Source organism: Pelobates fuscus, chromosome 2 (genome assembly GCF_036172605.1).
Source record: "Pelobates fuscus isolate aPelFus1 chromosome 2, aPelFus1.pri, whole genome shotgun sequence".
NCBI lineage: Eukaryota > Metazoa > Chordata > Amphibia > Anura > Pelobatidae > Pelobates > Pelobates fuscus.
Window position 1 is genome coordinate 238,761,382 of NC_086318.1, and position 25,378 is coordinate 238,786,759.

General features: G+C 42.0%; 1 protein-coding gene across 1 annotated transcript in view; it reads right to left on the reverse strand.

Annotated features, from left to right (window-relative positions):
• Positions 1-9,625: 9,625 nt before the first annotated feature.
• Positions 9,626-25,378, reverse strand: part of TXLNB (taxilin beta) — a 119,931-nt gene continuing 104,178 nt past the window's right edge. Inside the window, exons 9-10 of the mRNA XM_063443300.1 lie at positions 24,387-24,482; positions 9,626-10,612 (exon numbers count right to left, since the gene is read on the reverse strand). Coding sequence (XP_063299370.1) covers positions 10,154-10,612; positions 24,387-24,482 — 555 coding nt within the window. The 3' untranslated portion in view covers positions 9,626-10,153. The remainder of the gene's footprint in view (positions 10,613-24,386; positions 24,483-25,378) is intronic.

Consider the following 25,378-nt stretch of genomic DNA (forward strand, 5'->3'; position numbering starts at 1 on the left):
GTAGTGTTTACATAGAGTTAGGGTAGGGTTAGGTTATGGGTAGGGTTAGGGTTGGATAAGGGTAGGGTTAGGGTTAGGGTTAGGGCTAGGGTAGGGTCCCACGGTCCCGAATTTCGGTAGTACCGAACCGAAGTGCCAAAGTCCAGAATTGCCCAAGTGCCAAATTTCTGCATTTTTTTTCTTACCCGAATTTCAGAACCGAACCAAAACAAATTTTTTAATCATGCACATTCCTAGTAAACATTATATGGAGAAACATGTCATGCCACCCATAGAATTTGTAAAATCAGCTCTTTTTCCACTAAAAGGTTAGATATACATTAATGTGTCTTAAAAACAAACAACAATGTTTGTACTTGTTATGCATGATGAAGGCTGCATAGAGCCGAAACGTTGCCTTTAATTTTGAGGAGACTTACCCTCTAATAAATAGAACCATCTTAGACCTTTGGACTGTTGCCTGTATTCCGTGTTACTTAACCTTAACAGATTGCGGTGTCTGCTGCTTTCACAGAGCACCTCCCAGGTAGATGGCCGGATTATTGAGCGGAAACTGAGTGTGGGGTGAATTGTTTCTTGTGGAAACACATCATTAGTGCTTCCTTCCCACCACCGCCTGACTCATCCCTCGCCCAGGTGTATTTTGGCAGAGTAGGCACATGCCATCTGGGGTAAGCAGGTGCCTACTCTGCATTACTGAATTAGTTCCCCCTTGGGTGTGCCCTAAGGTGTGCAGCTGGCCACCTACTGGGCCCCCTGTGACAGGCCATTGGCTCGCTGGTCACGGCGCCCCTCACCATCTGGCGGGCAAGGCGAGGTGCAGCCATAAACCTATGCGCAAATTCTAACCATGTGTGCGCTCCTTCAAACAGGTGTGTTGGAAAAGTGATATTCTGTGTATAATAGGGTGACATGAGCTGTAGTGGGGTGACAGGGGCTGTAGTGGTAGAATATGAGCTCTAGTAGATGGGAGAAGGGGCTCATTTAGTGCTGTATTTAAAAACAATCATAATGAATTTATTCCCTCCTCCACAAAGCTCATCTTGATGCCATAAAGGGGGGATCCTAAGCCATGGTAGTCCGGTGTGAGATGCAGGAGATCAGCCCCCCCTCTGCTTTGATACAGTGCAGAGGAGAGGATGAGCAAGTGCACCTTTCCATTCACTGCTGGCCCTACAGGGGCCGGCCAGGGAAATCTCACACTCGGCCACACAGGAGGAGAATGAGCAGACACATTTTATGTCCTCTTTAGTTAGAAGCACTATTTATATTTGAAAGACCAGTAATACAAGTAATATAAAACTGATATGCATTCCTGAATCCTGATATAATGCATAGCTAAATGATCAAAATGCTTTTTGGCCCAGTTTCAGACCCAGTTTCATTCTTTCATTTCTATTGTTTTATAACAGCACTCTGTATTAATATGAACAATTTTTTTTATTTATTTTTTTAAATCTCCCTTCTGTTTCACTGGGTACCCAGTGGATGGAACAAACACATAAAATGCCTTGTAACCAAGACAAGTGCCCAAAATAAGTTGTTTACACTTCTCAGTTCTTCTTTCCAACACTGGGAAAGGTCGAAATAAGACGTTTTACAAAGTGTCCTTTAATCTTTATTGAGTTAAACTTAAAACATAAGCTACTGATTTAATTGTATAATTCAAGAGCAGGTCACAGAGCGAATCTTATGTGCATAATTTAGGTCCTCAAACAAAAAAAAATTTTTTTGATTAGATCCATCTAAAAAAAAAAAAGGTTACGAATGTTAACTATGACAGCAATAAAAAACAAAGTGGAACGGTTAGATCCATAGTATATTTAAACACGTTTCACTTAATCCCGAATGAAACCCAGATCAGACAGCTTTGGAGTTAAGTCTGTTGCACTTGTCACTTGTCAAAGAGTGGAGCTGAAGTGCTTTAGGTAGCTTAGTCTATTTTTGTCACTTATGTTGTTGACCTAGAGGTCTTTTGAACATCATTGTCTATATTACTATATACATATATTCATAATAATAATAATGATACAATAATAATTATAAAGAATTAGAGAAATAGATATAAATAAGGTTTTGCCTTTTTTAATATTTGACACGTGCATACATTAGCCATTGCACATTTCTGTAAAGTTATTTTTGTTAGAAAAACAAATTATGTAACACTTATTTGACACTTTTGATTTACATCTAGGAAGCTGTGTATTCATACATATATAATATAAATTATGTCAATGTATACATTTGAACTTTTTATTTGTTTGTCCAATACAACAATAATGGGTGAGACCTACATTTTTTTTAAAGATTATGAGCTGTCCTATATCTTGGAATATTTAATGGATAGCCAATACATTGTTAAACACAGATCTGCATACCAGTCAAACCATAATACTTGCTCTTCCCACAGAAATCTCAAATTTGCAAGTGATGTTAGTACTGCGGATGCGGACTCATGCGGATGAGTTCCATTAACAATGAAACAGCTGTCCATGAATGGTTCCCTGGCTTTGCATCTCTTCCGGGAGTTGTGTTTCAAAGCTGTTGTATAACGCAAACACAAACTCCAAGGAATCCATGTTTAAAATTGAATAATGAGGTTTTGTTAAACAATTTGCATATGCCCGCCCAGAATTCTTTGCAGTAGTAACATCACTGCATATTTGAGATTTGCAGCAAGTCTTATGGCTTGACTGGTGTGCAGATCTGTGTTTAACAATGTATTGACTATCCTCTGATGTCAGGTGGAAAGGGGTTTTCAATCACAATCTTACCCCACTATAACTTTTTTGGTTTTTGCTTTGGAATATTTAAGTTAGACTCTGAAGTATTAAAGTGAAGCAGAAATACTCTTTCTTTAAAATAGAGATAAAATATAGCTAAAAATTATCAAATAACCTGGTTATGGGTATGTGCACATTTTGATGTGATTTGTAGGAAACAGCATGCTTTAAAATGTAATTGTTTCCTTACAAATAAATATGTATGTGTGTACAGTGGTGTATCCTGGTTTTGTGCTGCCCTAGGCAGCACAAAACTCAGGCGCCCCCCCCCCCCCCGCGCGCCACCCCCACCCAACCTTTACCCCGCCCCGCATTCTAAATACACACACACACATTCACTGACAGATACGCATACACTAGCTAACAGAAACACACACTTGCTAACAGAAACACACTCACTAGCAGACACACACACTCACTAACATACACACACACTCACAGGCAAACACACACACTAACAGACACACACAGTCAGACACACACTAAAAGACACACACAGTCAGACACACACACACACACACACTCACAGGCAAACACACTAACAGAAACACACTAACAGACACCCACACTAACAGACACACACACCCACACTAACAGACACACACACCCACACTAACAGACACACACACACACACTAACAGACACACACACACACTAACAGACACACACACACACACTAACAGACACACACACACACACACTAACACACACACACACTAACAGACACACACACACTAACAAACACACACACACACACACACTAACAGACACACACACACTAACAAACACACACACACACACTAACAGACACACACACACACTCACACTCACTAAGACACACACACACACACACACTAACTAAGACACACACTCACTAACAGACACACACACACTCACACTCACTAACAGACACACACACACTCACACTCACTAACAGACACACACACTCACACTCACTAACAGACACACACACACTCACACTCACTAACAGACACACACACACTCACTAACAGTCACTCACATTAACACTTTTCTTTTTTTTTCACTTTAACCCCCCCTAGCCTCCTTACCTTTGGGAATGCTGGGGGGGGGGTCATCTTTCTCCCTGGTGGTCCAGTGGCTGCTGGGCGGTCGGGCAGCGCTGCTGGGCGGGCGGCGAGGGAGCACTCCCCCTGAGCTGTCTGCTCAGCTCCCTCGCGCGCCGTACAGTGAGGCTGGGAGGCGGAGCCGGAATATGACGTCATATTCCGGCTCCCAGCCTCACTCTGCGGCGCGCGAGGGAGCTGAGCAGACAGCTCAGGGGGAGTGCTCCCTCGCCGCCCGCCCAGCAGCGCCGCCCGACCGCTCAGCAGCAGCCCAGCATGTCTGTTAGCCGCAAGGCTAACAAGACATTTGCCTTGGGCATTTGGGGGGCGGCTTTTTTTTGCCGCCCCCTGGAAAATGCCGCCCAAGGCAAATGCCTTGTTTGCCTCGCGGCTAATACGCCCCTGTGTGTGTATAATGCCCACATACAGTTAGTAGTTACATCAATCAGCCATACCATAAAGAATACTTGTAGTGTGCGCAAAGATCACCTTCCTCTCCTCCCGTGACGTTAGAAAGCAGCGATGGAGTTTGACCTACAAACCCAATTGTACTCAGGGCTGCCATCAGACATTTTGCACTGCTCAAGGTCTGGGGCTCTGGGGCCCACCCTTGAGTCCACCCCAGAGTCCGCACACTAGCATATAGTGTGTGTGCATGTGTGTAGTGATTGCAGACTGTGTGTGTAGTTAATGCAGTGTGTTTGTGTAGTGCAGGTGTGCCCAAAAGGTCCCCAGATGTTTCAAAACTACAGCTTTCATGATGTTTTGTCCTTTCAAACGCATTCTAAAAGCATGCAAAGCATCATGGGCGTTGTAGTTCTACAACATCTGGGGATCTACTTATTGGCCACCCTTGGTCTATAGGGTCTGCATTCTGGCAAAAAATATATAATTTTTTTTTACACTCTTTGGTGGTCCGGTAGCATTGTGCTGGCTGCCAGGTGTTGTGTAGTGAAGAGGGGGCATAGCAAACGCTATCTTCAACTTCCAACAGTTCCTCTTTTCAACTCTCGTAAGCCCAATTTGCGTGTTGCGCAGAGCGTTGCCATGGTAACCTGTGGCAATGCTGACAGCCAGGGCTTGCAAAAGTTGGAGAGGGCTTTTGGAAGCTGCTCCCCCCCCCCTTCACTACACAGGCAGTCAGGGGCCTGCATGGGCCCATATATATAGCGATTATTGCTATATACATATGTGCACATTGAGAATGTGGGGCAAAGGCTCCTTGGCCCCCCAGGACTGCAAGACCCATCACACCCATCACAGTTGTCACGCTCTGATGGCGAACATGGTTGTACTATGTGATAGAAGGGTGGGTGATTATCATTCATAGTGCCAATGGAGAGGGAATAATTGAGCTCCTGAAAATATTATTTCTCTGCGACTGAATAACACAGTACTAGTGCAAAGTAAAACTACATGGCGCATTACAGGCTACGAAAACCATGGAGAGCAAAAGCACATGATGTTGGGAGGGATGCTCCTACCTTTGCATCCCTTAATACTGCTTGAACACAGATTGGTTAGACTAAATGAATGTCAGCACATTTTATTTTTGTATATAACTACTGACATTTTATGGCATTTTTGTTTAAATCCAAATCCCTACTATATTCAACTGCTAAATTTGTATTTTATTACTTATTATTGAAATGCCTTAGTGCTTCACAAAGTAAATAGATTGTAAGGGTTCATTACATTCATTGAGCTCTTTTATGTTTTTCTACCCAAAACCCAATGATTGTGCTAAACGGTTTAATAGAAATCCAGTGGCTGAGAGTGTGATATGCCTGTCTGTTTGGATTAGAGTCCACGTATAGAATTCATTGTGAGGCTGTTTCTCCTAGAATTAAAGTAGGCTCACGCATTCTATGAAATTTGCAAGGCATTGACACATGTAGCCTTGAGAAAGACCCCAGCATTGTGTTTTTTTTTGGTTTTTTTTTAAATCTTTCTCATAAAAAGAGCTAACTACAATTTGTATAATTATTTCGAGGTCATAGTTTTTATGCCAATTACAATCTTAAGAACATCTAATTTAGTATTCATCTTACTTTCCTTTCATTGTAAATGTGTCTGCTGTTTTCCAATTAGTGGTAACAAGAATACTTATTTTATACGGCTTGTGAGCAACATATCCATGTTTCTAATATTAATTAAATGGAAGATAGTTACATAGTTATATGGCTGAAAAAAAACGTGTGGCTCTTTCTCCCCAGTTTCTGTTGATCCAAAATAAGGCAAAAATCCCAGTTTGAAGCACTTTTCAATTTTGCAACAAACTAGGGAAGATAAGTCCTTTTTGATCCCAGGCAGTCAGATCTCTCCTTGGATCAAGTAGCTAATACCTCACATATATTAAAAATTATATCCCTGAATATTATGTTTGTGACAAACGACCCTTCCCACGAACGTTTGCCATGAACTCCTGGAAGAGTGTAGAAGCTGGCCTCCTGTTCCTGGTCAGAGACACTGTTCAAGAGTTACCCTGCCTAGCCACCAATAGCAGCTTTCCCTGGGTGCCCCTGGTTCGGCACTTTCCCTTCATTCGAATGGAACCGAATGCTAGCTCCCTGGCGGACGTTTGCATGAACCAAACCCACGAATGGTCTTCAGCGGTACCAAGCCACGACTGCTATGGAACTATTTTTAGCATGAGGACTTCATGGGTCCCCGGTAGTTAGCTGCAAATGTTATGGAACTGTTTTCAGCATGAGGTAACCGTGCGGTTCCCGGACAACTTCATTCTGGGTTTTGAACCACTTTGCAACCTGCCAGGAGAGCGTTTTTTGGAGGGTAGGTGTCTGAGTCTAAGGGAAACAAATGCTACCTAAGTGCACCGTATTTCGGATGTAAAAGCTCCCGAACATTGACCAGCAAAACCACCAAACACCCTGGAACTATTTTGGGCATAGGACCATGTGTGCAGGCGGTCAGAACTTTAACACTGTGGCATTTCCCCATACACTGCATGGATCTGAGCACTATTTGGAACATCTTGGGTGACTAGATTAGGGCTATTTTGGGATGTGGGGTTATTGTATGTTTTTATTATGTTTTGGGGTAATTTGTTTTTTTTTCCAATTTATATTTTTATTGAATTTTCGCATATAAGCATTCATTCATGTCAGAGTATGGCATTGGAAAATAAACATAAGAAAATAAACATTAGAAACTTAACATTACTTTTCTATTGTGGGTAAACAAGCATTTTGTGTGTGCTTTGCCCTGTCTAGAATGTGTGAAAGCCAGTGGGTGATTATGTGCCTGGCTCCCCCTATCTCCCCAAACTTAGGGACTCAGATCTCGCTGTGTGAAATTGTTCTTGCCTGGGGGTCTGGGTTGTGGGCACAGAGCCTTGGACGGCAGCATTGTCTTGAGGGGACTGGAGTGTAGGAGGGAATGGGACTATGCAACTGGTTCATGTGTGCTCTGCCCTATGTACTGGGCACTTGTTCAGAGTCTGCTGACACTAAGTTTGGTCGGCTTAAGCAACAAGCCCTCTCCGGAGCCTCCATGTACCCTCATGGCTGTTTTCCGTGTGCTTCGTTGGGGCTCCCTGGTCCAGGTGACAGAGAAGTGTCTCTGGGTCATCTGCAGATGTGAGTGTGACTGATCTCCAAGGTGCACTATCAGGGTACCGTCAGCTCCCCAGCGGTATCGAACCTCCCGGTCTCTCATCTTCTTGGCCACTGGGGCCTGTTTTCTCTCTTCTACGAGTGTGGCAAAGGGGATGTCACTGAAGAATGATATGGAGGCCCCCTAAAACTTTGCGCACCCCAGCTCTCTGGAGCGGGTCATAATGGCCGATCGTATGGCTATGTCTCTCGTGGTGATAATAGTGTCTCTGGGGGCTGCAGCCGGTGCTGTCGCCGCTTTTCTGGCTCTGAATGCTGCTTGTATCATGGAGGGGTCCGCGCCACCCTTTAAGCTTATGGAGGCAATCAGCTTGTGGATATAAGGGAGTAGCGTCGCTTCCCCCACTTCTTTGAGGAACTCCCTTTGGGCGGATATTGTGGTGCCTGTGTCGGGACTCCAGGGAGGCCACCGTGTGGTGCAATCTCTGGACCTGCAGCGTGAGTCCATCCATCCAGAACTCAGTTGAGTTCAGCTGTGCTTCCCGGGCTCTGTCTTACTCCTCTACTTCTTTTAACTGCTTCTGCATAGCCCCCATGTCCTGCCATATTTCCCGGAGCCGATATCTACCCATAAGGTTTCCACATTTTCCCCATTTTTCTCATCTCAACTTGCATTTTCCTCCAACCACTTGCTTATTATTTGGTATTAACTCATGGTTAACATACAAACATACGTGCCCTCCTTCTATCCTTCCTTAACAATGAGAACCATTAAGGTTAAATGCCCAGTCATGTGTCTCATCCCACCATGCTTCCATTATACCTATTATGTCATAGTGTGTAGTGTGTGGTATTGCCCCTAGTTCCCATCATTTTGTTATTTAGGTTCTTGTACTGTATGTAACTTTTCCAGCACCTCCCAATAATCCATTCACTCTGATCTTGCTTACTGCAAAATATCTTGCTTTCTGGAGAGAACCATATTCAATTAATTATCACATTCTTTGAGTGGTTTATCAATGTTTTGTGAAAAGCAGTGGAAAGTTTTAAAAGTTGGCTATTTATCATAGAAACCCCTGAGGGAATCATCAGATACGATCACCATTTTTACAACTTTGCCCCCCTTCACATGATTACAGTACTTTGATAAATCTCCCAAACCCCATTTTCTAACACAGTAAGAGTATAATTTCAAAATGAAAACAAAAAACACAGGTCACCAACATTCTGGTATCCTGTGAGAAACCAAACCTATTTTATTTTCATATACTATTTAGACTTATACGTTGGTGAAGAAGCTAAAAACAGTTCTGTAAACAAATAATGAAAACTATAAATATACAGAACTGATCCACAATGTGGGAGAGTTATCGAAGTGTCATGATCTGACAATAGACAGACAATCATTTTAGTATATGTTGCAGTATGATTGAGCCATATATGGGCAACATTTAAGGAGAAGGTTTAAGTTTTGGTATCACAAGCAAAAATAGGGAAAAAATGTCTCATACACAGCTGTCCTCTCCTGTTTCCACTGTTGAACTGACAACCTTGCAAATTAGAGTTTATTATTATTATTTATATAGCGCCAACATATTCTGCAGTGCTATACAAATATAAAATAGGGATATCTGACAACAAGTAATTTATATATGGAACAAGAGAGACAGAAGGTGAAGAAGGCCCTGCTCAAACAAGCTTTATGTGTGCGAAGTGACAGACAGTGCTCTTTCCATGTGGTATTCTTCTACTGAGTGGAGCTTGTAGTAGGCCATGAGATGTGATGCCACATACCGTCAACTTCCGGCTTACAGCATGGAGAGCAGCCAAAGAGCATATTTTCTGGCTCTTCTCAACCACGTATACTGCCTATGATAGGTTGAAATGTTTTTTTATTAATAATTGTAAGACTAGTACAGAATGCCAATTCTATTTGGAGAATCTCTGGAAACAGTTTAAGTAGTAAGTATTGCAGTAAGAATGTTTGTCTCCCATGTTAAAACTAGCGTAGAACCCACTGTTATTCGGGTACTGTGAGAGTGGTGGGCTTAACACGATATGATGTATATGCCAGGTTAGACTGATCCTAGTAAAACAATTTAAAATATACAAGGACAAGTGGGCAGAGTCTCTGTGTACAACACAGGCCTATATATTTATTTATTCATGAGAAGTCATGAGGTTGGTGTTAAATACCAAAAACGTGATTTTATAGTTGGTAATTATATTTACATATGCCTTTTCATGACATGATGCAATGTTGCTTTTCATTATGGCATGCATCCCTTTTATGTGAGAAACTTAATATGCCTTTTTGTTTTTGCTTAGACCAAGGCTGTGAAGGTAATAATTGTATAATACATATTTTATAATCAATTCAGTTTTAATGCACAAATATGGTATTTATCAAATGCTGGTATAGCTAGTACATGAGTCATACATATGAATAAGGTAATAAATAGGACACATTTACTAGCATTTATATTTGATTTGTAAACCCTACAGTGCTTTGCAAATGCAGAAATACATTCTTTTTAATCAGTGGTAAACTCTACCATCTTCCCACAGATGTTGGTGAACTATAACTCCCATACTTCTTTGCCAGTTCACCATATTTCTCTATAAGTTGTAACTTGGCAAATAATTATGGTAGTTGCAGAATAACAAGGGGAATATTCTCTACTGTTTACTTATTTGTTTTTCAGAGAGATTAGTCTACATTTTCCATGTCATGCTTCTCTGCAGTCTTTAGTGGTTCCTCATTTGAGAGCTGCTGGGTGGTTGCATTTGAACAGCTTGCACTTTGCACTGGTTGCGGTGTTTGCTCAACATCAGGAGACAAAGTGCTGGCTTCAGACCGTAGACATTCAAGGCCACTATCTTGAGGTTTTTCATCTAAAACATGGGTTACCATAAAAGCTGTTTCCAGATCTTTAATTATCTTCTCATCTATAACAGAGGGCTCTGTGGTACTCTGTGAAGGCTGATTTGTGGAATCAACATCTTCAACGCTAGCATCGTCATCCTCATCTTCTTCTTTTTCATTGGTTTTGGCATCTTTGATTCTCTTGTACAGTTCAATCCTTTCTTCTTGCAGTGCCCTGCAAAGCTTTTCTAGCCTCTCAATTTTCACCAAAAAACATTCATACTCTTTTGCCCTCATCGTTTTCTATAAGTCAAAAAAAGATAGGAGTTAGTCTTCAATAATATATATATAAATATATAAAAACAATAGTGTCAGAAACAGATGTAATTTTTGGCACTTATTTATAGTTGGCAGCTTGGACTTCCCGAACCAGAGTCTCTTCTTTCTGGTACTTGGGTGGATATGAAAAGGGGGTGCAGGGATCAGCACCTGTAGTGATGTTCTCAAATCCAGAGTAATATAGGGAATAAGATGATAAGAAACTTAATATAGTGTAGTATATTTTGAATTCTCAGTTTACAGGGATGAGAATAAAAACAGAGTATAGTGCTTTATGTATGTATTATAAAAATAATAAAAGCGGATAAAAGAGGTCTACTCACAAGCGGAGAGCAAATATAGGTATTGCTCAATCCTAATAGGCGTAGGTGGTATGATCCCCACCAAGGATGTTGCTGTGTGAGTCCTCTGGATAAAATCTTCAAAGACAGGTCAAAAAGGCTCCAAATTGTTTAAAAAGACTAATTTTATTTAGGGACGAATAACAAAACAAAGTATGGTATAATAATGATTACGTTTCTTATTATCTTATTCCCTATATTACTCCGGACTTGAGAACATCACCACAGGCGCTGCTTCCCTGCACCCTTCCTAAACAAAAGTGTGTTCAATTTTCTAAACTTGAGATTGCACTTGGTTCACAAAATAGTTGTCAATTGTCACATGTACCTCACTTTAAAGCTTGTAAACCTGTGGTTTGAGATCAGATTTAGAATGTACTGCTTCCAAAGTATGAAACAGAAATTCTAATGGACAATACATATATATATTGGCAAGCGTAACACTATTCAATAAGTACATATGCAGGGCCGGCCATACACCTTCATCCATGTATATGTGTGTATAGTACATGTATGTATATGTGTGTATAGTACATGTATGTATATGTGTGTATAGTGTAGGGATTTATTAAATTAATAACGATTTAAAAACAAATATTTATTTCCCCTTCCCTGTTGTGAACTTGCAGTGAAAGGGGAATGCTGATCTATGGTATTCCAGTGTGCTGGGAATCTGGTCTGCCCCTTTATCGGGTGCAGACTATGAGTAACTGTCTCTTTAGCTCAGGTATTTCCAGTGTCAGAGCTTTCCTTTGGTAATTTGCAGCAGCCCTCTGAATGGCTGGAGCTTGGAAGACAGCTAAAGGGCATGCCTGAGGTGCCAGACTGCCTTCCCTGCATTACAGAGGGGCAGACTAAGTATGTCACATAATACTGTGACACACAGTTGCAGACAGGCAGTCACACACAAGTAAAGGCAGACAGTCACACACACACACACACACACACACACACTTAGAAGCAGACAGTCACACATGCTGAGTTACAGGCTGGCAGTCACACAGACACAGTTACTGGCAGACAGTAACACACACTCAGTTACAGGCAGGCACTCACGCACGCACACAAGCCAAGGCAGACAGGCACACACACAGACACACACTCAGTTTTAGGCAGACAGGAACACACAGGTAAAAGCAGACAGTCACAGACAGTTACTATCATACACACAGTTACAGTCACACCCACAGGCAGGCAGACAGTCACACACAGTTTCAGTCACACACACACACACACACACACACACACAATCAGTCAGTCAGACACAGTTGCAGTCACACACAGTTGCAGTCACACACACACAGTTACATCCATACACACAGTTAAAGCCATAAACACAGTTACAGTAACACACACACAGGCAGTCAGTCACACACACATAGGTAGTCAGACACACACACACACATACACAACACCATAAACATATAGGTACACTTATTTGTGAAACTATAAGCCTGATTTCAGCACCGAAGTTGCTGTTTAGTGGATAAGGGAGTGCACTGGATTTTCTTTTTTATTGTATAAATTGGCTACCAGCAGCACCCTATTTATGCATGTTCAGGTGAGTGCAGCCATATATATGGGAGTCTAGCCAACTCCTTGGTTTTGCACCCCTCCCTGTCACAGGTGTCTCATCCCAGGGCCCTATTTAGCCTTGTACTGCAGAGAACTCCAGATGGAATTTTTCCCAAAGACAGGGTACATTGACGTTGTGGCAGGTTTATGCAATGTATGGTCATGTAATGTAACTAAACCCCCATTATTTTTTGCCTGGATGAGGGTTTATTAAAAAACTAACAAAATCTGTCAGCACCGAAGTTGCTGTTTAGTGGATAAGGGAGTGTGCACACATATAAACATATAGGTACACCTTTTTGTGAAACTATAGGCCTGACTTCATCCTCAGATACTGTTAGTCAGTGAGAACTCAAGAAGAGTTATGATCTTACTGCCAAATACAAAGAAAGTGGTGGCAGACGTCTTTTTAGAGCAGACTAAGAATGACTTTGTTATGCCTTATGCTTTTTAAAAATATCTCAACATCTTGACATGTTAGTTGCTTTGCCTCTCAGCAGGATCTCCAGCCATCAATAAGTTGGTTGTACTGCAGAACTAATCAAGACAGACACATCATATCATAAAAGGTGGTACAGAGTAATAATGGATCATATTTTATAGAAATGCTTCCCCAAATGGAGAGTATATTATATACACAATTACAAAGGGAATACTCCCACCAAGGTGCTCCAAACAGGGAGGGCCAGGTTCCCAGAAGAATCCAATGCTAATAAGTATAGATATCTGGGCACACCTAATGGTTTCATTCAGAAGGCAGTCTTTATTAAAATAAATTGTGAATTAAAAGTGTCCCAAATGCATATAAATACCATCCCCAAAAAATCAAAAAATTCTATCAAGTAGTGATAATTCAAATAATCAACTCACATGTTTCATGAAGTCATGAAAAGAAGCAAAACTTTTGTCTTCACAGGTGAGAATAAACTCTGTCTTGAAAAAACACAGGTGTCTCTGGCGTTTCGACGTCATCCACATGTGCACGATGACGTCTCATTCAACAACATCAAAGTAACAAGATTAACAACTTTTAAATAAACTAAGATCAGGAAAAGCCTGATGCTTGTTACACATTTGTATAATAATTCCCCTACATTGGTGCCATTAAGTGCTTTAAATTCAGCTTTGATTTTATTAGGGAGAGTCCTGGTCTTTTGTTCCTGGGAAAATAACATATAAATTTCATTTTGGACCCCTTTAATATAAGTTTCTACAGCATTAATTTACAGCACGTCAAAGGCTGAGTAAAAATGAAAAATATGTTATTAAATCTGCAGATAAAGTCCTGTTCCTCCTCAACAAAGAGGATTGTGTAAGGGAAATTAATAGACAATTTCAAGATGCTTCAATTTTTGTCCCAATATATTCCCTACAGACAGACACCATAGGGAAAAAAGTGCATTGATTAAGACTTATTTAAGTCTCTAACGAGTAAACCACCTATAATACGAGTGTTTTATGTTTTGCCCAAGGTTCATAAATCACTCACAAACCCCCCAGGTAGATCGATTGTTTTTAGTATAGACTTGATGCTGTCCCCATTTCGAAATATCTAGACTTGCTTCTAAGACCATATCTGACTTCCTTTAAATCATTCCTTAAAGACACAAATTAAATTCTACAGAAACTCAACAACTGTATTTACACAGACCAGTGTACAGTAATCACATTTATGTAATGAGTCTGTACACATCAATTTAGCATAAAGATGGTAAGCTTTAAAAAGGGTGGGCTACATTGGGTACATTCCTCCCATCACTGTTGAGGTTAGTCCTGGAGAAAAATAATTTTCTCTTCGGGGATTCTTTTTACCTCCAGTTGTTGGGCACTTCAAAGGGTATGAATGTGGTCCCTACTTTTACCAGGATTTATATGGCAAATGAGGAGAAAAAAAATAATCTACTCCAATGAACAGTTTCAACAACCTGCTATATGCTGGTTGAGATACATAGATGATGTATTGATGATCTGGAATGGCTCTGAGGACAGTTTATTTTAATTTTTTGAATTTTTAAATGTATGTTATGCCAGCATAAAATTTACAGTGACGTATGATAACACCATTGCTTTCCTTGACATCCTAATACAAAAAGAAGGGGAAAGAAACGGATCGCAACAATTTGTTGCATTTTTAAAGATTCCACCCTGCAACAAGCCTTAAATCTAAAATTTTTCCCTAAGAGTCAATATACTAGACTCAGAAAGAACATAGATCCAAATTGGGAGAAAACCTATATGGATGATCTATATATGTTTCGAGGGGGTACCCAGAGAACCTTCTACAGAAATAAAAAAATGAGATACAACTAAGGATAGACAGGAACTGTTTACTACTTTCAGAATAGAAAATGGCATTAATAGCAATCAACTGAAGTTTTTCTCAAGATATAGTATTGTGTCCTCAAAAGTTATCATAATAATTAAAAAAAATGTGCATGTTATCAGCCTGCCATCCAAAAAATTGTGAGTTATCTTATCCTCCTATGGCAGCTTTTAATCCCTTAAGGACACATGACATGTATGACATGTCAGGATTCCCTTTTATTCCAGAAGTTTGGTCCTTAATGGGTTAAAAATTGCCCCTCAATTAAAGACAAATTAGTATAAGGCAGACCGAGAAATACAAGACAAGACGAAATCAATTTTTTATTAATTTTTGTTCGGAAATTTCCCATGTCTAAATTGTTTGGCTTGTAATGCAACGATGTGGGGGTAATACTTTAGTCCCCCATATAACTGAAATAAATATAAAGTTCAGGCATACATCACATGTAACACAGAGTATGTGGTCTATCTACTGAAATGTCCATGTGGGTTGATTTATGTGGGGGAAACTACCCAAAAGATGAGAGAAAGATTCCACCATACACACAGATTTGGTGGATCTACTTATTCCTGCTCATTTCATCAAACAAAAGCACAACATTTTCCAATTATGTTCTATTATTGACCATGTACCGTATATGCTCGTGTATAAGTCGATCTCATGTATAAGTCGAGTGCAGTTTTGTGACCAACAATTGTGAAATATGCAATGCCTCGTGGATAAGTCGAGGGTTAAACTTGGGGCTATGAAATTCTGTGATTTTTATAATTATATACACACACACACTCATACAAACACACACACTGCATTATATACACACACACTCATACAAACATACACTCTGCATTATATACACACACACTCATACAAACACACACTCTGCATTATATATACACACACTCATACAAACACACACTCTGCATTATATACACACACACTCATACAAGCACACACTCTGCATTATATATACACATACACTCATACACCTTCTCTCATCTCATGCCTTACACTCATTTTTCTACTCTCTCACTCCGACCCACAATCGATCTCATCCTAGACCCCATGCATCCAAAACCCATTCACACCTCCTGTCACTTTCTCTCCTCCTACTTCTAGCAGCTGGTGATGTCTCTCCCAATCCAGGGCCCTTCACCTTCTCTACACACACTAAGACAACCAGAAACCCCACCAACCTCATCACAATTCCCTGCTCTTTACCCTCACTTACCAAAATTCATTGTGCACTCTGGAATGCCCGCTCCATCTGCAGTCAATCAACAACCATACACAACTTTTTCATCTCAAACTCAATCACACTGCTTGCACTTACAGAGACCTGGCTGTCCCCCTCTGATAGCGCTACTCCTGTTTTGGTGGGCTACAATTCTCTCACACTCCCAGACTCAACTGTAAAGGAGGCGGCGTAGGCATCCTTCTCTCCCCTCAATGTACCTTTCAACCAATCATAACTCCCCCTGCCCTATCCTTTTCTTCTTTTGTTTTGAATATTTTTATTGTTTTCACAATATAAACGCATTTAGCAATCTGATTTGTAATAAAGCAAGTAGTTGCCCGCGCAGGGGCATAAGCATTGGTTAATAAAGGTGCAAACATTTCGTCGCTTACGCAGAAGCGGATTTGTCATATCCTGTATAGCTGGTTTGAGCGAGTGCTTTATGTCAGCTGGTTTGTGCAAGTGTTTTGTGTTAGCTGGTTTGAGCGAGTGCTGTGTGTTAGCTGGTTGGAGCGAGTGCTGTGTGTTAGCAGGTTGGAGCGAGTGCTGTGTGTTTGCTGGTTTGTGCGAGTGCTTTGTGTTTGCTGGTTTGTGCGAGTGCTTTGTGTATGCTGGTTTGTGCGAGTGCTTTGTGTATGCTGGTTTGTGCGAGTGCTTTGTGTTTGCTGGTTTGTGCGAGTGCTTTGTGTTTGCTGGTTTGTGCGAGTGCTTTGTGTACTGGTTTGTGCGAGTGCTTTGTGTACTGGTTTGTGCGAGTGCTTTGTGTACTGGTTTGTGCGAGTGCTTTGTGTACTGGTTTGTGCGAGTGCTTTGTGTACTGGTTTGTGCGAGTGCTTTGTGTGCTGATTTGTGTATGTGTTTTGCATTGGTTGGTCCGTGCACGTGTGGTTTCTTAGGCATAGCATAGCATATACAATGTAGTATTCAGGCAGGTAGATAGGCAATAGGAAACATGTGGAGCTTATGGTAGTCATTTAAAAACATAACGTCATGTCCTCGCTGCGCTACCCTGCGCAAGTTCAACTAGAGGTAGTAAGTATATAAACACTTCAAATTAGATGTGTCAATATCACTTAGTCTATTAAAACTCTGATATGCTGGGTAACATATGCTTATATATCCTTAATCGCTAATACTATGGGAATACTATGAATTCCTTTGGCATTTTGAGCTAGCTTGACCATAACTAGCTGATATCAAATAATAGCAAAGGCATTGGACAGGTATATTAACGCATTTGTATAGGTCAATGTATGCACATATTCATATATATTGAGTATACATAGGCTTTTCAAAATTAAGCATCACATTCCAAAGCATGTCGTAGCGAGGAAGCTAGTTTTGCAGACAAAGGAATTCTGTTTCTTAAAGGGACCAGGCGATCTTTGTAGGACTTCTCCCATGGCAGGTCACATTTTATGTTACGTCGTAGGATCTCCCTCAAAATTGAACGTATTACCTTTACAGTGCTTGTTCTACTTTCACAGTCACTGCTGCACAGCTGGAAAACAGTTTCTGGTCTTCCTTCGATCTCAGATTTCGTATGAATAAGTTCCCACATGCAGTTATTTTCTGTTCCTGCTGCATTGCCGAGTCGGACCTGAAGAGCTGACAAAGGAATAAGCCATCGGAATTTGAATTGATCGATATCACCGTGATATTGAGATCCATGTGTGTTTGAGGAAGCTTTCTTTTTCAGCTTGAAATGTTCCTTGTGCACCAATATGACAGCCCTTCTAAAAACAAACACTGTTAGTTCTAAGTCTCTCCTTGCTTTCCCTAATGATGGGAAACAATTTATGACTTGCTACCTTTTCCATAGCCTTTAGTGCTTCTGTGAGATGGTAGTGCTCCTCACTTTCATTGTCAGTCAAGGAAACCAACTCCTTCAACAGTAGTGGGTATTTCAGGACCCTTTGCACAGGCTTTATAAGGTATGACTCCAATGTGGATGAGTGCTGCTTTGTGGGATTTCTGACATCCAAAGATTCCTTAAAAGCCTTGTCTGTTCTAGTTCACTGGAGAGAGCGTTATAGCGTCTGGGGGGAGCATCCCATGGCATTGCTATCACACTGTCTCTGGGTCGCCAGGCCTCCTTCCATCACCCCCATGCCGATCCCCGCTCGTCTGTCTGGCCCTCCGCAGTATTGTGGGCACTCAGGAGCACGAGCTGTCCGTTGGACCCCACCACAAAAGTCCTCCAGTCGTCTGCTCCCTGCACCTCCCCAACTCCACGTGGGCCCCTTGAGGTGTACACTCCTGTGTCTCGCCCGGTGCCGGCCACATATTTGGAGCTGGTGCCCAGCCCTCCCGACCACCGGTCCGTCGGGAGGTTGGTGCGGTCCCGCCCCACCGGGCTCACAGCGTCAGGGACAGGGCCTTCCGGGGACCTCCCAGACCCAGAGGCCCGGGTATCCACCTCTCCAGCGGCTGGGGACGCCACACAGGGGATCCGCCGGGCGCTCGGCTCCGCCAGGGCCCGTGTGAGCCGCCCATGGCAGCCCCCTCTGGTGTTTCTCTGTTCGGAGTAGGTCTTCGGGCGGGCTCCATTTCGGTCGCCTTTGCCCGTACAGGCGGTCAGCTCCGACCCCACGCGGTGTCTTCCGCCTTGGAGTGTGCCGCCGCCATGTGGCCGGGGGTGTCCCCCCCCCCGGCCGGTTGGGGGGGGAAGCAGGGGCCGGGCCGCCCCGCGCAACCGCGTGGCCTTCCATCACAGCTTGTGCTTTGTTGCCTCCATGCTGCCTGCTCGCGATCAGTGTGCCGTGGGGAGCCGCCATTGCGATGGTGAGTAGGCCTGCTTCGTTCTTCGCGTTGTCCCGGCTCGGAGCCCGTCCTGTTTGGGGTCTCTATAAAGCCCGGGTGCTGCTCAGTAAGCATTTTGTTAGTCCCTTCTGTTTTGGAGCGGTCTGAGCGCTGTTATTTGCAGATTTTTCCGGGCTCAGGCCGGGAGGCATAGTGCTCTGCTGCCTCACGGCTCGGCGGCCCGGCCCCGCCCCCCCCCTTTTCTTCTTTTGAAGTTCACACTGTCCGCCTATTTAAACCCACTCCTTTAAGAATTGCTATCATCTACCGCCCCTCCCTGTTATCCTAGACTATTCATTGAGCACTTTTCTTTCTGGCTTCCCCACTTCCTCTCATCTAGCACTCCTTCCCTTATACTTGGGGATTTCAATATCCCAATCAATAACCCCAATTGCACTGATGCCTCTGGTCTGCTCTCTGTAACCTCCTTCTTTGGCCTTACGCAATGGTCCAATTTAGCAACCCATACAGCAGGAAACACTCTTGATCTTGCCAACCTCTGTACTGCCTCTAATCTCTCCAATATTCCTTTTCCTCTATCTGACCACCATCTGCTGACTTTTGACATTGGCATACCTAAGACCAAATTGACACCACCGTCTGAACATCACTCTTACATAAACCTCCAATGTCTTGACCTAGAGCATTTCTCCACTAATCTCCAAACTCTCCTTTTACCTATCTCAAACCTCACCTGTCCTAGTTCTGCAACCTCCTTCTACAATTCCACCCTCTCCTCTCAACTAGACATCATGGCACCTTGTACATTTAAACGCCGCAGGCCCCCCCAACAACAACCCTGGCACACCAAGCTCACTCGATACCTCCAAAAATGCTCCAGAACTGCTGAACGCTGTTGGAGAAAGTCTCACTCTGCATCTGACTTTCTCCACTATAAATTTATGCTGAGCTCATGCAGCTTGGCTCTTTCCTCTGCAAAAGTTAATTACTTCAATACCCTCATAACCACACTCTCCCGTGAACCCAAACGACTATTTTACACATTTAACTCTCTTCTTCGCCCTGCTGTTCCTCCTCCACCTACTAACTTGACCGCATCAGACTTTGCAACTCACTTCACTGACAAGATCTCTACAATCAGAGAAGAGATCTCTCATCTTTCTTCTTCCCCTTACAATACTTCCCCTAACTTCACTCCCTCTGCTGTTCTATGTTCATTCGCACCCGCTACATTGGAAGAGGTTTCTGCTCTGCTCTAGTTCTCCCGCCCCACCACCTGCTCCCTAGATCCAATTCCCTCGCATCTCATCCGTACTCTGTCTTCTTCTCTTTCTCTGCCTCTCACTAAAATTCTCAATCTCTCTCTCTCCTCTGGTATATTTCCATTGCCCTTCAAACATGCAACTGTAACACCAATTCTAAAGAAGCCCAATTTTGACCCTAACTCCCCATCCAACTATCGTCCTATCTCGATACTGCCTTTTGCATCCAAGAGCCTTGAAAGAATTGAGTAAGCGAGATTGACAGACTTCCTCGAGTCCAACTCTCTGCTAGATCCGCTTCAGTCTGGTTTCCGCGCTAAGCACTCTGTGGAAACGGCACTGACCAAAGTATCCAATGATCTACTCGCTGCAAAATCTCGTGGTCACTACTCTAGCCTGATTCTCCTTGACCTGTCTGCGGCTTTTGACACTGTTGATCATCAACAGCTTCTTTGCATCCTCCGCAATATCGGTCTACAAGATATTGCTCTCTCTTGGTGCTCCTCTTACCTCTCCCAGCGCTCTTTCAGTGTTTCTTTCTCTGACTCTGCTTCTTCTCCCCAACTCCTCTCTGTTGGTGTCCCCCAAGGTTCAGTCCTTGGTCCCCTACTGTTCTCCATCTATACTGCCTCCCTTGGTAAACTCATTAGCTCCTTTGGCTTCCAATATAATTTCTATGCAGATGACACGCAAATCTACCTGTCCTCTCCTGATCTCTCCCCGTCCCTCTTGACTAGTGTCTCTGACTGCCTCTCTGCTGTTTCTAATTGGATGGCTGCCCACTTCCTTAAACTAAACTTGACCAAAACTGAAATTCTGGTCTTTCCTCCCTTAAGTGTTGTTACTCCTGTGTCTGTCTCCCTCCAAGTCAACGGTGCTACCATCAGCTCCACCACGCAGGCTCGCTGCCTAGGTGTTCTCTTTGACTCCGACCTCTCCTCCAAGCCTCATGTTCAATCTATCGCCAAATCCTGTCATTTCCATCTCAAAAACATTGCGTGCATCCGCCCCTTCTTAACACCAGATGCAATTAAGGTGTTGGTCCATTCCACTGTCCTTTCTCGCCTTGACTACTGTAATCCGCTTCTCAGTGGTCTTACGTGCTCCCAACTTGCGCTGTTACAGTCCATAATGAGTGCGGCGGCGAGGCTCATCTTCCTGTCCGCCCGCACCTCCCATGCCTCACCCTTCTGTCAGTCCCTACATTGGCTTCCTATAAAATATAGAGCTCAATTTAAAATTCTGATTCTTGCTTTCAAATCGCTACATAATGCTGCTCCCATCTATTTATCCTCCCTTATACATAAGTATGTCCCGTCTAGGCCCTTACGATCTGCTGAAGACTTACGTCTATCTTCTGTCCGTACTCCCACCTCTGATGCTCTCCTTCAAGATTTCTCGAGGGCTGCACCGTTCCTGTGGAACTCGCTTCCCTCCTCCGTTAGATGCTCACCCAGTCTCCACTCCTTCAAAAAATCGTTAAAAACCCACTTCTTCATAAAAGCGTATCAATTAAACTGTTTATAGCTTCTGCAACTGTCACTAGTCTAATACCATCCTTACCTTTTTGTGTCATTTTACCCCACTCCCTCTAGCATGTAAGCTCATTGAGCAGGGCCCTCAACCCCTCTGTTCCTGTGTGTCCAACTTGTCTGGTTACAACTACATGTCTGTTCGTCCACCCATTGTAAAGCGCTGCGGAATTTGACGGCGCTCTATAAATATCATAATAATAATAATAATAATAATACAAACACACACTCTGCATTATATATACACACACTCATACAAACACACACTCTGCATTATATACACACACACACACATACAAACACACACTCTGCATTATATACACACACACACACTCATACAAACACATACTCTGCATTATATACACACACTCTGTGTGTATATAATGCAGAGTGTGTGTGTTTGTGTGAATGCAGAGTGTGTGTATACGTAGTGTGTGTGAACTGGGTGGGAGGAGGGCATTTTTATTATTTTTAATTCTTTTTTTTATTTTAATAATTCATTTTTTTTTTATAGTATTTTTTTATTTATTATTATTTTATTATTTAATATTTTTTGTCCCCCCTCCCTGCTTGTTGCCTGGCCAGGGAGGGGGGCTATCTTAATCCCTGATGGTCCAGTGGCATGGGCTGTGCAGGGGGGGAGCCGGCAGGAAGCGTTTACCGAGGCACCGCTCCGCGCGGCACGCAGACCGCGAGACTTACACTGGGAGCTATCAGGGGAGCTGCACAGAGCTGACAGGAGCTGCAGAAAAGGTAAGTAAATGCTTCCTGCCGGCTCCCAACAGGACCACAGGGCTTGTAATGAGCCCGGTGGTCCTGGTCTGTATTATGGCAATGTAACTTGCCATAATACAGACCCTGACTCGCGTATAAGTTGAGTGGGACTTTTTCAGCACAAAAAAATTGCCAAAAAACTCGACGTATACTCGAGTATATACGGTACCTGACAAGAGAATAAGGGGAGATAGGTTAAAAAAAGATTGAAACTTGTGATTGATCACTGTTGCTAAATATTGCCTTTTAGTTTACACCACTATATTATTTTTATATATTTTTTAAAATATATTTTACCTTCAGTTTTTAGTTTTTATTATTGCAGGTATTACATATAAAAATCTGGATCTCACTTTCACTTCATGAACTGGACTCCCAAGATTTCCCATATTTCTTTATTAAGTAATTATACTTAATTACAATCTACTTGACACTTGCATGCATATGCATGCACTTTTTGTGGCACTTTAGGAATTTAATGATTTTTTTACTTTCATGATGTATTAACATTTAATGTATTTTTGATAAATGAATTGCTCAACTTGAGAGGATTAATATATATTTACTATTTATATATATGTCTCGCCTAGTTTCATCCTGCAACATATTTGATTATATTGTCTTCCTTTTCCCTTTGCCGATTTTCCAGTTTTGGGAAATGTTTTCCATCAATGCCATATTGTGTCTGGTCTCCATGATGACAGGGACACTGACTTTAGCTCCACTCATTAAGCACGATGACATCAGTGGTGGTGCTATTCTTGGCCATTATTATTAGTTTATTACTGGTATTTATATAGCGCCAGCATTTTCCGTAGCACTTTACAATATTATCAAAGGGGGAGATTTAACAATAAATGAGACAATTAACAAAAACTTACAGGAACAACAGGTTGAAGAGGGCCCTGCTCAAACGAGCTTACAGTCTATAGGTCCGAACCCATAGTATGCCCTGCCTACAAGGCGCGATAACGTCTGGATGCTTCCCTAGATAGCAAAAACCAAGCAAAATTATGAACACTGAACCACCAATAAAGGGGAATTATTATACAAATGTGTAACAAGCATTGGCCTTTTCCCAATTGTTCGATTTTTTTGTAAGTTTTACTCCGATGTAGCGGAACATGACATCATGACACAGATGCAAATGATGCCAGATGCCCGCAACACCAGTGTTTTTTCAAGACAGACGTTATTGTCACCTGTGAAGACGTCAGCTTTGCTGCTTTTCTTTACTTCACTTATTTTAATTATCACTATTTGATTGCTTTTTTTAATTGGTATTGGGGATGGTATTTATAAGAGTTTGTGTCACTTGTTAATTCACACTCGACAAAGGCTCATGTTGGAGCCAAACTTTTGTCTTTATGTTTGTCCTCCTCATAAAGGCTGCCTTCTGAAAGAAACCATCAGGTGTGCCCAGATTTTTATACCTATTACCATATTTTTTTAGAAAAACATGGTTCGGGTCACACTGTAATTAGAACATTCTATCATTGTCAGTAAACTATAAAACATCTCACAGCCATTTATACATTTTTTTTAACCATACAAACTAATTATAAGCCTATCTTCACAATAAGATGGACAGCCTACCATACAAAACCCTGAAAAAGTGTGTGTGCAAGGTCCTCTGAAAATTCTACAATCTTCCTTAAAGGGACACACCAAGCACCATAACAGCGGCGTATGTTATAATGCAAGAAAGTCATCTCTCCCCATCCCCTTGCACACACTTGTTTATAAGTGACTTGTAGGGACTTAGCCACCCCTTTAACATCAGAGGATTATATAACATTTTCTCCTCTGCCTGTAGAAATATTCATGCAATATTCCTGCAACAATCCTTAATTCCTATGCAGATCCCCACTTCCACTGAAAGGCTTAGTCACAGCCTATTGCATTGAATCAATTGCTGTATATTCTCTCACCTCTTCAATCATGTCCAGCAATGCTTTGTTGCAGTTTTCAAAGCGAGTTTTCCAAGTACTTGTTTCTTTTTCTAATTTCTTCATTTTCTTTGTCATCTATCAAAGTCACAATGTGAGATCCAGTTAAGAAATACTCATAAAACAACTAACTATATGCTGTAATAAAACAAGCAGGGAAACACATAAATAATACTATGCACTTTACCATTCTGTCATACTTAGCCTTGCATTGTGACAGAAGTAATTATATTTTGTGTCAACTGTTCAAAAGCAGCATTTATTACAATATTAATATTTCATAAGGCTATCAACTATTGTGGCGCTAGATCTGATTTGTTTTACAGCTAAATCAATGCCTGTTAAAATGTAAAACACAGAAGCTGGTTTTGCTGCTTATCATAAAATACTGTATAAACATATGAAAACAAATTACAGTGTTCAGAGTTTTTATATATTGCTGCCTATTCTTTCTAAATATCTCAAAAATACTGCTTTTATAAGAAAACCAACAGCATAATAATGAATGATTTTAACAGTTTGATAGACGTGCAAGTTCTGATGTATATGTTATTAACTGATGTATTATTATTTTGGAGAGTCATTCCTAGCATACACAAAACTTTCCTCATAAATTGGATTTTAAGGATATCCTAGCTTAAGGGATCACTATAGGCACCAAAAAAATCTCAATGAAGTGGTCTGAGTGCCAGTGGCCTTGTCGTTTCGGTCCTCCAATGTAAAATTGTGGATGCAGCAATGTTTTCATTCCAGGGCTAAACACATCTATAGCTAAACATCTATAGTGACTGTGCTTCCACGGCTATAACCGAGTCAGACTCAGTTATGTCACGTTCGATAGCCTTGTACATAGCATGAGGACAATTAACGTACTCTAATGTCAGGGCTCCGCGGGCAGCGGTGAGGGGAGGCTGCAATCCTCTCGCAGCACTCACCCTCGGTCCGTCGCCGCCCGCGGTCCCCTCTCCCCTTAC